At 35.7% G+C, this 14,289-nt stretch overlaps 3 protein-coding genes across 3 annotated transcripts; 2 read left to right on the top strand and 1 right to left on the bottom strand.

Moving 5' to 3' along the window:
* The first annotated feature begins 1,086 nt into the window (after positions 1-1,086).
* Positions 1,087-1,678, top strand: LOC129944927 (uncharacterized). Its single transcript, XM_056054586.1, has 2 exons — positions 1,087-1,227; positions 1,295-1,678. The coding sequence occupies exons 1-2, from the start codon at positions 1,087-1,089 to the stop codon at positions 1,676-1,678; spliced, it is 525 nt and encodes a 174-aa protein (XP_055910561.1).
* A 3,129-nt stretch (positions 1,679-4,807) lies between these two features.
* LOC129947237 (RUN domain-containing protein 1) lies at positions 4,808-11,181 on the bottom strand. The gene is made up of 4 exons (XM_056057733.1): positions 10,362-11,181; positions 6,371-7,125; positions 5,465-6,301; positions 4,808-5,402 (listed from the first exon to the last, which is right to left on the bottom strand). The coding sequence occupies exons 1-4, from the start codon at positions 10,998-11,000 to the stop codon at positions 5,213-5,215; spliced, it is 2,421 nt and encodes an 806-aa protein (XP_055913708.1). The 5' UTR covers positions 11,001-11,181; the 3' UTR covers positions 4,808-5,212.
* A 1,290-nt stretch (positions 11,182-12,471) lies between these two features.
* Positions 12,472-13,113, top strand: LOC129946811 (protein bcn92). The gene is made up of 3 exons (XM_056057155.1): positions 12,472-12,694; positions 12,773-12,893; positions 12,972-13,113. Exons 1-3 carry the CDS (start codon positions 12,603-12,605, stop codon positions 13,020-13,022), a joined length of 264 nt encoding a protein of 87 aa, XP_055913130.1. The 5' UTR covers positions 12,472-12,602; the 3' UTR covers positions 13,023-13,113.
* Positions 13,114-14,289: the final 1,176 nt, after the last annotated feature.

Genomic DNA, 14,289 nt, shown 5'->3' on the forward strand with positions numbered 1-14,289 from the left:
GAACGACCACTGTCCAAAATCCAAGCCCTTGTCGGTTGAGGCTTTGTAAATACCGTGAAACCTTCATCTAGAACTTAACTGAATAATTTGTCGTTATTATCATAGAGGAAATATATTATATGTATTGATAATATATTTCCTCTATGGTTATTATGCTCAAACTGTTTGGTTTACTTTTTCGAAAATTCCGGCTTTCTGGAAGGACAAACATTTGGCTTGTGTCCTAAAATACCACACTAAAGGCATTTTTCCTTTTTATCACAAGTCTTCTGATTTTTGGCAGCCATGATAAAATATCCAGTTGTCTTCAATGATTTTAACTTTAAGCACTTCAGCAATAGGTAAGTCATCAAGAGATTTTATTGCTCATCGAAAGCTCTCATATGAAAATGGAAGATTATAAATCACATAATGGACAACAGATCATAAATTATTTATTTATGAATTAATGTTGAAAACTGATAACAAGAACTTTAAAAAAAATGTTTAGCTAGTGTTAAGTAAAGTTAAGTTATGTCAAGTTATAGTTTGTATTAAGCTGAATGAATAAATAAACAAAGCTTCTGATGGACAATTCAATCAGGTCAGCTCTGGCCTTCCGATTCTGTTCACTTACAATCACATCATCACCTTCTGTAAGAAAAAAATTGCGAAAATCCCATAAATCATTGTTAATAAGAAGTGCCTCCACTTGCATACTACATTTATCATAATTCTCCTTAAAAAGCAGGGGCCCTACTATGTAACTCGATTCTACAATGAAATTGCTCGAATTCGCAAAATCGCAACCCTGTAACTTGATAGCAAATTCTAATAAACGAAAATCGAACAGCTCTAGTGATGCCAATTATTTTTTTTTATTCGGAAATTCGGTACTACTTAATTCTAATTTCAATGTCAAAGTTATCCGAATTCGTAAATAATAATTCTAATGTGTTTGCGAGTGGTCGAAAGTTTTCTTTCGAAATGTAAGTAAATGGAAATTATATATTGTTAATATTATGTATATACATATGTTTCCTGCTCAGGAATACATGAAAAACCTCAAACACGAACGCCGCACAGTTTGAAATTCTCGTCCTCTATATGACGAAACATCCGAATTCGTCAAAAGGATACCTCAAAACAACGGAAGCAAGACAAAAGTTCAACCATCAATGGACAAATTTATCCCATCAATTGAACGCGGAAGGTCCACCACAACGTGATACCGTCGGGTGGAAAAAGGTAAATCAAAATTTCAACAAAGCCGATTTTATTTTATTTGTTTTATCTATGTTACACATGTATGTAGGTTTGGGCTGACTTCAAAGTGCATACAAAAGCCAAGGTAAGAAGGAACAAAATTAATTTGTCTGGAACTGGTGGTGATCCGCCAAAATATAATGCATTAACTCCACTACAGGAGAAGGTCGCTGAACTTTTGGACTTAGGTCAAGCGATTGAGGGAATGACCGGTTCATTAAGTTTTGGAGTGGTAAAACAAAATAACGGAAAGCCTTCACATTTGGATAATGAAGTTACCAGTGATCTCATTGTTGAAAATGAAGTAAGAGGTATAGAAAATCTGAGTGGTGAAGAAGAAAACACCCCCGCGAATTACACCAAAAAAACGACAGATTACAGTCTTGGAAAAACAAGTCCAAAATCAAATATCCTAATGGAACAATTCACTTAATGATGAAGGAAATCAATCAAAATTTGAAAGGAATTTTGAAACATAAACGAAGAGACTCCGAGTTGAAGGAAAAAATATGCAATCTTAAAAAAGAAAAATTGGAACTTAAAGAATAAAAACTGGAACTTAAAAAAGAAAAGTTTGAATAAAAAAAAAAAGTTATATTGAAAAAAACCAACATGCTGTGACTAAATTGAAACTCAAATCCTAGATTCTAACACTTCGCCAATCACTGAACAATCCATATTGATTGTGTTTGAAGTTTCATTCCCTATGTACGATTTACGTACATATTCTTTTTTTAGTTTAGAAATTAATTCGTTTTTGTTTCATAATGTAATTTTTTTAGGTTTATGAAGTACCTACGTATGTACATACATTTGAAAGTAATCGGAAATGAGTTTCCATTAGAATCAAAAGTAGAATCGAGTTACATAGTCGGGCCCCAGTTCTATGCAATTTACAGCTATTTGTTAAGTAATGCCCTTCTGAAGGATGACATTCTAAAGCTGGTTGGGGCAGAACATTCGCAGACGAATTGAGTCAAACTTTAATTTTCATGTTAGTATCTGCAACTACGGCTATGTGTACTGTATGGAATGCCCGACTTTACTGTATGTTCTCCTATCGGCCAATGTTCGGTGCATTATGCAGTGATTCTAGCTACAGAAATAGATTAATATAATATAGTCAGTTAGACTATTCCAACTGCATTTTAACGCTGTCAGAAATATTGAGAAGATTTTGCACTTCATAGCAATATTTTCCCTTTCCGCAAGTGAGCTATTAAAGGACGATCCTTGCCGAGAAAACACGTCAGCTCTTTCTCCCCCTCTCTATACCACTATCAACTGGAACCAAATTTACAGCGACATGGAGGTTAATATTAAAACCGTTTAGTTAATCTTGACATTGTTGGGCTAAGACGTTTAGTCGAGTTGATAGCCTTAACGTCCATATGGCTTCTTTTTGGTTTGTTTTCCATTTGAGTGTTTTGAATGCTTCTCTAATAGCTAGTAATTGAGCTTGCATTAAACTGCCAAATTAGGTTAACCGAAAAGATTGAGACAGTTTATGCCATAATATCGAAGAATAATTTTAAAATTCTTAATGAGGCTTAAGTTAGGAGTGCAGAAGCCTTATCTTATGCGGTTTTTCGAAATTTTAATATCTAGCTTAATTTTTTTAGATTTTTGAGCTTATATTCCTTCATTTTTAATTTGTTGCGTTAAGCTAGGCATACACGATGAACATGTTCGGCGAACCTGCTCGTGTTCGCTGTTTGTTTTCTCGTGTATGGGATTGTATGCCAATGTCAACCGCTCGCTGTTGGCGGAAATTTTCGATTTTGTTCATGTTCGTTAGCTGTCATGTTCGTCGTATATGGCGTGGCGATGTTCGCGAACAAATTCTCATTTCTCATATTAATGTTGTCGAGTGAACATCGCGGAAGATGGCAACGGTAAGTCACATTTTTATAGAGGAGTTTTTAGAATTGCTGCAGAATGAGGTTGCTATCTGGGATACGAAAAGCTAAAAATATAGAAATAAAATTGAGAAAAACAAAGCTTGGGAAAACCTGCTATAAAAATGTAAGGATGTTGACGAAAGTGCCACTTTGGACATTGCAAACAAAAAATATAACGCGCTTAGATCCTCGCACAGAAGGGAGCTAAGCAAAGTGAAAAATCGGAAGCAAGTCCCGAGGAAGTATATGTACGTGCCAAATTTATTGTACTTCAATAACATGTATTTTTTGCGAGATAAAGAAACTCAACTTGATGGTATCAACACTTACCATGAGTCAGGAAAAGGTATTTTTTTAATTTCATATAATTTTAAATTTATACATATTTATCTTGCCAATCTACACTACCAATAGTGTTTAAATGAGAACAAAATTTGTGGCGAATATTAGCTACATTTACGGTTATATTGCCACTATTTATTGGCTGGAAATCTGTTAAAATAGCACTATTATCATCAGTTGAACAATTAGTTTCATTATATTCATATTTATTCAAGTAACACACATTTTTTTAATCAAAAAATTATGTAAATAACAGTATGCAAGTGTTATTATAGCAGCTTTGTCAGGAGCTAAATTTATTGTTGTGTGTAGAACTCTGAACGGTTAGCCAATATTCCAAATGCATTTTCCACTATTCGACGTGCTCGAGACAACCTATAGTTGAAAATTCGCTCCTGTTTTGTTTAATGATGTCGACTGTATGGCTTCATAAGGTTTTCCAAAAGAGAATAAATTAACATGAGAACGAATACAACGTTTTTGAAGCCAGTCTTTCATCCACAACCTTTTATTGTTTTATTTTTATTTTTTTCACATAAATAAATTGCCATAAGGGCAACTACTTGCGCTTCTTTTTGAGACATCCTTCTCTCTTGAACAATTGTCCCGAAATTAATGTTTGTCGTGTGTGGGCTAACGCAAACGAACATTTTCGGTGAGCATATTCATCGTGTGACGTGTATGCCTAGCTTTAGCAGATGTATATCACGTAATTTATTTGCATTAGCAGGACAACGGCCTGGATCATTGAGATCCAGCTCTTGGTGAACAAGTGACTTAAAGCTCTTAAACATTCCTGTGTACATATTAAAATTTATAAAGTTTTATTTAATCCTTGCACTATGCTGTAAATCCAAAAAAAACGCAATACTTAGTCAGAATATTCTTTCCAGACTAAAAGGACGTGGCAGCGGCCCATCCTACATAATATAACCTCCAACTATGGTTTTAAACTCCGGTTATATAAATTAGGAGCAACAGTCCGTTGAGAACTAGGGCCTAGTGACTTACAACCATTTCTGTGTGCGAGTATTTCTATCAGGGATGGAGGGGACCTACAATTTTAGACCGCATCCGAACGGCTAATTTGAGAAAATACTTTTCATGACAGGAATAACACTTGGAGAATTTGTCAATTCCTCGCGAGAGGCAGTACCCGTGAAAAAAACTTAAGATTTCACATGCAGGGCTCGAACCCAAGACCTCTAGCATGCCACGGGTACTAAATTCCGGTTGCTTAATTGAAAACAACTTCTTTCTTGTTATAGAGTACATTATGTATAATATAATTTATTTAATCATAATAATTATTACATATTAAGTTTTTTTGTTTATAATATTTATACACACCAAAAAAAACTTGGACAAACGTCCTAGCTATTTAAAATACACATCAGATATTATAATAATTGAGAAAAGGATAAATTGCATATATATATATGTATGTATATATGGTATGTATGTATATATAGTATATTTATCGATTAGCATTTTTTTATGTGCCAATAATAATAATAATTATTATAGTACTCGAAATAATTGAATTTTAAATAATTAAAAGAGATCTTTGGTTTTGACTAGAATGATGATTAAAAATTCTTACGGTTTTCTGTTCGTATATTGATTAAAAAAGTTGTTTTTTTAGACAATTTTTCAGCGGAATGTCTTTTTGATTTTGATATTATTTTCTATATGGAATGCATTACCAAGGCTTGTTCCTCGTTTTATAAGTTTCGAAAATGTCGAACTGCCAAATCGACGGGTAAGTCAAAATCGTACTTTGATAGAACATCAATTGATCGCAGGGAGTCGCGGAACCCGGTGCGCACAACATAAGAATTTGCTGTGTAATATGTGTCCACAAGTTCGCTACAACCCAAAATCAAATTTAGCCATTCGACGAGCTGAGATGAGCTGTAAAATGAGATAACATAAGTTATATGAAAAGACCAATCTCAAGCTAGAGAAGTACTTACTTGAGACCCGCACAAACAAATGCCTTAAAGTGTGAATTGTAACTTCGCTTATATGGACTGTGCAGGGCGATAATCATTCCGATGACACTTAACAAACTTTGTTTGCTAGAAACAGCCTGAGCTCCGACTATTTCAAGGTTAAAACTTTGTGAAAGCTTTCGTGCCGGGGTGTTGTTATACTCGTCACCATTTTTCAGAAAATAGTACTCGAGAATAAGTTCCCATGCGTGCATCTGTCTTCCACTGGGTCCTCCAAAGAACCCATTATTCGTGTCGCAATCCATATTATCGCACTCTGCACTCTCTGGAGGAAATACATTGTTACGCGCTAGAAATGAAGATGAAGCACGGGCGGCTCTATGTTCTGCAGATGATTCATGAATTGCGGACGGATTTAAGCATCGCATAAATGGTACAATGAGACTAGAAGTTGTTTCGACTGGTGCCCGCAGACCGTGCTGTATCAGACGCTGAAGGGTTATAGCAAAATTTTTCCGGACAGCAGTCGTCAGCTCTTTGTTGATCAGGTTTATGGAATCACTGCTGTTCTTGTTGCAGTGGGCTATTCTTTTCCTGTACTTCTCCCAGTCGTAAAATTCATCATCTTCATCCGAGTCCGAGGAAGACAATCTATCATAGAAATCAATATCTTTGCACGCTCTACTTCGTCCCACGGGTGCAGTTGTGGAAACAACTCCATTAGCCCGATTCAAAGCAGCAAGTTTTCTCTTTTTGAGTGTTTTCCGCATATTGACCAGTTTCTCCCGGTCGAAACTTAAAGTTGCGGCCAATGAGGCGACTTCTTGTATGTCCACTTCTAATTGGGCTCGCAGATCACTGAAAGATTTAACAAACAGAATCAAATGGAATCCATAATAAATGAGGGCAGCTAGCGGTTGTACTCACCCCCAGTGATTGCCCTTGGAAGTCTTCTTGAGAGTATTTTTCTGGAAGCGATCGGGCTTTAGCCCAAAATGTGTGGTCGCAAACATTTGCATGAGCACGGAGGCTTTGTCCATCAGTCCGTGCGCTTTGCTGTTGAGACTCTCAGTGGATTTTGTGGTATTGGTACTAGCTGATGTATTATTAACCTGTACTGGATTAATATGTTCAAAACTGTCACCAGCTTGCCTCACTTCGTTGCTACAATTGGTATTGCCATCCTTCGAACTACATGCCTTTTGTCGATTTGAAGTTTTCTTCTTAGCAGAATAGCTGTTGTAAGCTTCGTTCGATGCACTTTTATTATTTTTCGGATCTTCTGCGTCCCCTTGTAGGAAAGCTATAAATCGCTCGAGATCTGTGATTTGAGTCTTAAGTTGGGCAACGAGTTGTTCTTTCATTTTCAACGGACCCACAAATTCACCAATTGCATTTTCTACTTGATTTTTCAAATCCTCCGAAGACAATTGTGGCAAATCGTTTTCGTTTACATTGAAATTTAGCTTTTGCTTCAGTTCGTCAATTATGATCTTTTGTTTCTCCAATAGAATGTGTTGTGGCAGTACAGGCGCACCGGATTCATATGCAAACTTTTCCAACTCAGATAATTGTGATTTTAAATTATCGATTAGTTCGCATTGGCGTTTGCGGATTGCTTCCATATTGTTTTCAGCTTTGTCGTCATCTGATGGATTTGCTACTTGGTTAACTCCCATGGGCTGTAAGAAAATACAAAAGAAGAAAACAATCAATTCAGTGAAAAAAGTCCTCGAATAATTGTGTACGAAGTAACGTATGATACTGGACTATCCCATTCAAATATTTCTTACGAAAAAAACTGGGAAAGTGGATCTTATCTCCTTTTCTTAACTGAACTCTTATTTGCTCTGTTTTGTTTTATTCAATTCAAATTCTCGTAATAATTGTGCTCTTCTTGTTTTTCTATCATGATAAACAATTCAACCGATTATAAAAATCCTTGATATCTTCTAAAATTGTGATAGGACACAGAAAACGAAATGAATGCAGTGGAAGCTTCATTAGGGGGACAACGGCGCTTGTAGCACTTCTTCTCGGTTAAGAGAGTTTTTTTTAACAAGAAAAAATTAAATAAATTGCTGGCAGAATAAAAAAACATTATCTTTGTTAAGATAAAATTACAAAAACTTAGTTATTTGGACCGCATTTTTGTTTTTTTGAACACCACTTTTCCATATTTATTTTTAATCTGATCAGGGAACGAATCTGTCAAAAAGATCAGGTTATTTTTTAGTTCATGCACATTGGAGTATTAAAGTTGTGTTTCTTTGTTTATAATAAAATTACCGAGCTAGTGATGTAAACATTTTAAAAGCTTTTAGATCAAATAATGGTCAGAGCGTACTCAAACCACTCGATCTCTGTTGTGAGCATAGATCAGAAATAAGAAAGTAAAACACCTTTTGCAACATGTACTTATGGAACTCCTTTTTCAGCTTCAGATCTGCTGCCGGAGTCAAAGATTTTTTGAATTTGTGCTTCTTTACGATACTATGGAATTATTTTTGTAAAGTTTGCTCTTTAATATTTATCATTGGCATACTATGGAAAAAAGCAACGGAATAGATTTCTTTAAACAATGGTTTGCCAGTCTAAGAAAGAATTAAGTTTACCAAATTGCATTCAATCTCCTTTTCCGGGTTAGAGTGTCCGCTTAGGAGAATTTAAAATGGACTTTTAATTCCAGGGCCACGGTTTTGAGAAATGTTCAGACGATGAGAGGTGGCTGTTAATAGAGCTTTCGCTGTATTATAGGATTGGCAATAAATAAATTGGGTGGCGCAACAGTCCGTTGAGAACTAGGTCCTAGTGAATTACAACTCTCAACCATTCATATGTTCGAGAAATGTTGTCAGGAATGGAGGGGACCTACAGTTTATATGTCGAATCCGAACGACTAATTTGAGAAAGCACTTTTTCATGACAAGAGTTACTCTTGGAGAATTTGTCAATTCCTCGCAAAAGGCCGTACCCGTGAAAAGATCTAAGATATGGTTTAGGCAGGGATCGAACCCAAGACTTCTAGCATGACAGTCCAACGCACTAACCATCATGCCACGGGTACTACTAGAGGCAATAATAAACTTAATACTTTCTATTTTTGAATAGTTTATAGTAAATAAATTATTGTTTTCTGTCAAATAAAATAGGGAAAACTATTTCCAAAAAAAAGTTGTAAAAATGTCTTGTAAACAACACGGCGCGCGTTTAAATTGGTCTTGAAATTTGTGAATTTTAGTTCTTAATTTTAAGAGATGTTGTTGCCTATCAGTGACAACGTAAAAACTTGTGAAAAGCTTTAAATGTGATAAGCGACTTCTAACATCAACATGTAGGGTAGAGGTATGTAGATGAAAAAGTATCGGAAGCCATTGGTATAGATTTAGGGTGCCATTTTATAGCGAGATTGGGTGACTGCTGTCGTTAGGCAAATGGGAGGATAGGTTCGGGCGAGGGAAGTAAATCTAGGATGGGAACTAGGATAGGGATTGGGCAGGGGAAGGAATGTTCGTTACAGTAGCTGCTTCATGCTTGCGGTGCACAGCGTAGCTCGTCGGATGTTGGGGGCTCTTGCTACCGTTACTGGAACTCACCTCTTTACAAAAACATAAATCATCCCTGATACTTCGATGAACTAAACTTAGGTGTGCACTACCACCACTTTATTCACTTTTCTCGGCGGCCGCTAATGGCGTCACGTCCTGACCTCTACCCTACAACATTACAATGTATCTAAAGAATTTACAAACTATTATCATTGTTAAATATGGGAAAGTTTTGCACAAGAAGCATCTTGGATCTGTGTAATTTAAAGTGTCATACGAACAAATTTATGGTGTCATAAATTGCTCCAAAAAGAACTGTTTTATAACAGTACAAAATTTAATATTTAAAAACTTTCCTTGTTACTCTAGGACAACAAAAAACGGGGTTTAATAATTTGGGCAGACTGCCAAATTTTTCAAATCTCACCAAAAATAAGTGCGAAGTTTATCTACCTACCTTTTTTTTTTTTTAAATAAAAACGGTTCCTCAATTTTAGTCTGGACTATTAGATCTAAAAGCTTATATGGCAAAAATGTTTAGCAATTTCAGTGCGGAGTTTGGAGCTTTGAAAACTATTGAATCTTTGCTCATAAAAAATAACAACGAATTTAAAGTTTATAATGTTAACCGATTGAACTGGTATAAATATTCTACGATTTATTGAAAATTCGGAACTGTTAAGAACGCTCTAAATAAGCTAATACAAATGTTAATACATATTGGTGTGGATAAGGAGTCAAGCCGCACAAAAACGATGTAGTTATTTTTTCCAGGAAGTATTAAATCTCTAATATTGAAACTCTTTCTAAATGTATCCGAATAAAATTTTCTGACAAAGCTAAGTATCTGGGTATTATTTTAGACAAATACTAAAAAAAAAGCTACTTTAGCTCTAGGTGCAACAAAAAACACTGTTAATAAATGGAGCTTGTAATCTCGAATGCTGCGTTGGATATACACATCGGTAATTAAACCGATTCTGCTCTACGGTGTGTCAGTATTGTACACTGCCAAAAAATAAGCAAAGTTCATAGTTTAGTACGACCACTTCATACAATCTTCTCTGCGACACTGGACATAATACAGACAGACTTTATATTTTGTGATTTGGTTTGAGACACCAATGAAGACCAGACGTCTGGTGTAAAGCCTTAAATATTGTGATAAATTAATGCCTAATTAGTTTAAATAAAAACTTGCCTAATTACATTTTAGTTTGAATGTACCGCTTTAAAGAACGATACGGTCATGAAATCATTGGATTTCAACACTTGACCTTGAAAAGTTTTTTTTTCCACTAATGTTCAAGTATCGGGCTATTGTGAAATTGATTTTTGTTTATAGCAAAATGCATCGATTCGAATCTCACCTCTGGTATGCCGCGAAAAGCAAACTCCTCCAAATCCTTCAGCAATCCATCTCGTTCATCTGAAGGCGCCTCAACAATCTGCCGCACCCTCAACTGAACATGAGCAAAGTGCGAAGTCAATGCCATCAACGAAGAAGTCAAGATCTCTTGCTCTTCTTCCATCGACCTTAACCGATGAACATCAAGAGCCAATGAAGAATCTGGCCTCGACTCTTCCCCATTAGAAACATGCTGACAATCTAATTGCTTCAAATCGATTTCTCGACCTAAAATATCTCCAGCTAGACCAATTGTGTCGTCATAATTTGCTCCCAATGGGGACCATCTTTCACTAAGCGGATGTGGCGGTTCGTCGTCAAAATCTAAATTGTCCTCCTCACAGCTGGTTGGTGTTGGTGTTTTGGAAAGTCCTTGGGAAAAATCCAGGTCGACAATAACTGATGTCTGCTCCTGATGTTGTTGCTGTTGTTTTTGTTGTTGCTGCTGTTGTTTTTGTAGCAAAACATTCCCATGGTCACTAATTGAAATTTTCTCATCCTTCTGATGGCCATTGTCCTCGTTGTCGTCGTCAGCAGCGATCAATTTATCGTAGTCTTTGAAGGGTTTTTCATGGTTTGGTTCTTGTTGAGTTATGCTCATTTCTTTGTAGGAAAAGAAAAGACAAATTCCTTCTATCTGAATTTAACAGAAGGAATATTTTGAGTTGAATTTCACTTAGAACACAGAAACACTACACACGGAAAAATCAATTTTTATTTAATTAGAATTTTCCTGACTGTGCCCACTCCACTTCACTTCACTCCACTTGGGAAAACTCTTTGACAGCTTCAGTCAGTCAAAACGAAAAAGGCTGTTCGTTTTTTTCGATGCATCCAAGGATATGCAATTCCAAAGGTCATGCGCAGAACTACATTGAGCGACGGAAAAATAGACCCAACAATCATATCATTATCTTCGTCAATGGTTGATCGAACGATTCGATCCATCGATTAAGATTTATAATTCGGCTCAACTTTCCATTGCCGCAGCACGGTAATATACAATATAATTAGTTCCAAGTGTGTGAAGCACTAAAATATTACTCCTGAAATAACCCCGAAATCAGGGGTTCCATATTGCAGTCGTAAGTTTTTCCTGTCTACACAAAATCAGTGTATTTCTTTCACCATTTGTCTATAGTGATCCAAAGCGCTGATCAGTGAAGGGGTATGCGGTGGCAATCACGAGCTTAGGGTAAGTCTATGAGATTGTGAAATGAAATGAGATCATGAAAACAAACATGGATGCACGATGTAAATGGAAAGGTTTACATACATAAGGGGCTTAAAAATAAAGCAACTGTCTACTTTATTGGCCTGCTTCCAAAAAATTGTCTTCCAATCAAGTCAACTTTACTGGAAAGTTGAGTGGAATACAATTGATTCCAAATAAAATCCTTTATGTTGTCTGAATGTAGGATCATACATTTTGAACTCACGATCGGCACCACATATTGCTTCTTTTTAAGTTTTGGCCTTCAATCTGCAAATCTAATAGGCTTTTCACACTAAACCCTAAACCAAGTTTTTGTTTTGGCCGTGAACTATACATATTTCCCATACCATACATAATTTGAAAATTCAAAGATGAACTAAACAATCAAACCTTTCTAAACTTTCAGCACTGAAGTAAATGTAAACAAAGCAGTTTATGGCTCTTTTCAAAAGAAATATTTTACTTTGAAATTCTATCAATATCTAAGGCTCAAAATCACTGAGGGAATCCAATTTTTCGAAATCATTTACATTTGTCTTAATAGTTTGTTTAGTATATGGATATTACAGCAATACAAATTTGATAGTCACTGTTACAAAAATTGAAATGTCAAACGACGACGTTCAAATGTTCAGTGTGAATGATTTTGTGGTTTTTGAAAACTTTTTTCCGAAAACTCGGTCTTGGGTTTGGTGTGAAAAGAATGTTGTTATTCGTAGATTGTGTTAAATTAGGGAATTACTTTATTTCAGCGTTGGTGATCTTATTTTAAAGAATCGAACACACCTATTCATCTGAATGTTTTCATCGATTGTACTAGATTAGCAAACGAAAACATTACTGTCAGTGAACATATGTTTTTTTATAGTCTCTTTTGCAAGTGTCAAATTCTCAAATCGAAATCACCGATTTGGGTTGAATTTCGCAATAAATAAAACTTTATATTAATTCCATAATTATATTCGGCATTTATTAAAAACAAATACAATGTGTGCCATTGCAAGACATAAGTTCCAAGTGCTATCACTTTATCGCATGCTTGTTAGAGAATCGAAGAAGTTTCCTGCTTACAACTATAGGTAATAACTACTTCCTCCGAAAGGTCGAATCTCATTTATGTAAAAAGCAAATATTAATGTTATTCTAAAATTCTGCAGGATGTACTTTCAGCGAAGGATTCGTGACCAATTTAGAGAGAATCAATGCTTAACAGAACCCGAACAGGTTGCACAGCAATTTAAATACGGCGAAGAAATGCTACAACTCATTCGCAGACAGGTACAATTGAATTTCACTAAAAATTATCATGTAATCCTTGGAATTTAATTAATTTTTCTTTCTTTTGTAATTATTCAGGTAATAATTGGTCATTTGTACGGTTGTGACAAACTCGCTATTGAAAATTAAACAAAGTTGGTGATAAAAAAAAAGTTAAATAAAAAGAATGTAGTTATACTTTAGTAAGTAATAATAAATCTTATTAATTGCCTATAGAAAATTTGTTTTGCTCTTTATTCATCTATTGGATGTTGTTATTTTGCTTGCAGCAGACATTATGAAGTATTTGAGAAGGTGCTGTGGCCTTTGCAGCTATCAGTTTTTTGTTGTTTATAATAAGAGTACACTTTAAGGGATATATTACCCTTATTATGTAGACGCAGTGTGAGCTCTAGGAAAGGGAGAGAGGGTTTGAAAGGAGATGTAGGTGCATATGGTTTTGAATTCCTGAATATTGCAATAGCTGGGAAAGACAGAGTGTGGCAAGGCATTCCACATTCGCATAGTACGGCTAAAGAACGAATCTCTGTACTTGACAGTACGGCCGAAGTTGGGCTCGAGGGTATACTGATTAGAAGCGCGTGTATTACGGTTGAACTGTTTAAGGAGAGGAATGCAACTGGCTATTTGTCTAGAGCATAAACCATTAAAATAACGGTAAAAGAGGGTGAGACAAGAAACATTTCGACGATGTTCAAATGATGTAATTGATCTTATAATGGTGATATCACCAATCAATCTAAATGCTCTACGTTCAATACTATCCAAGAGGCTTAAGTAAGTTGCAGGAGCACCAGCCCAGATATGGGAGTTGTACTCAAGCTTTGGAAGTATATAAGTCTTGTAAATAACAGCCAGATCACGGGGGGAGGAAAACTTTTTGCATCGCCTTAGAAAACCCAAACATTTTGCGGCATTTTTAGCGACATCGCGTATGTGATCGTTCCACAAAAGGTGGTTGGTGATACATATACCAAGAATATCGTTCAGTTTCCTCGATGGATAATGCCATTTATGGATAATGGTAGGGGGGTATATTTCGCTTTAACAATACAAGACAGCATTGCGTTTTCGAAGCATAAAATTCCACGCGGTTTCTTATTCCCCATTGTACAATGCTGTTTAGTTCGGAGTTTAATGAGCATACCATGGACGTTGCAGTTCCACATCCGAAGAAGAGGGGTGTGAATCTGAAAACGAATATGAAAAGCTAAGAGTACTATCGTCAGCGAAACAATGTATTGGATTAGATGTTGAAGACAAGAGATCATTAATAAAAATGAGAAAGAGTGATGGAGATAGAACAGAGCCCTGGGGCACACCAGCATTTATTTTGTGGTTTTCAGACTTGAATCCATTCAATACAGCCTGTATTGAATGATTAGAAAGGTAATTA

The sequence above is a fragment of the Eupeodes corollae genome, chromosome 2 (genome assembly GCF_945859685.1).
Source record: "Eupeodes corollae chromosome 2, idEupCoro1.1, whole genome shotgun sequence".
Lineage (NCBI taxonomy): Eukaryota > Metazoa > Arthropoda > Insecta > Diptera > Syrphidae > Eupeodes > Eupeodes corollae.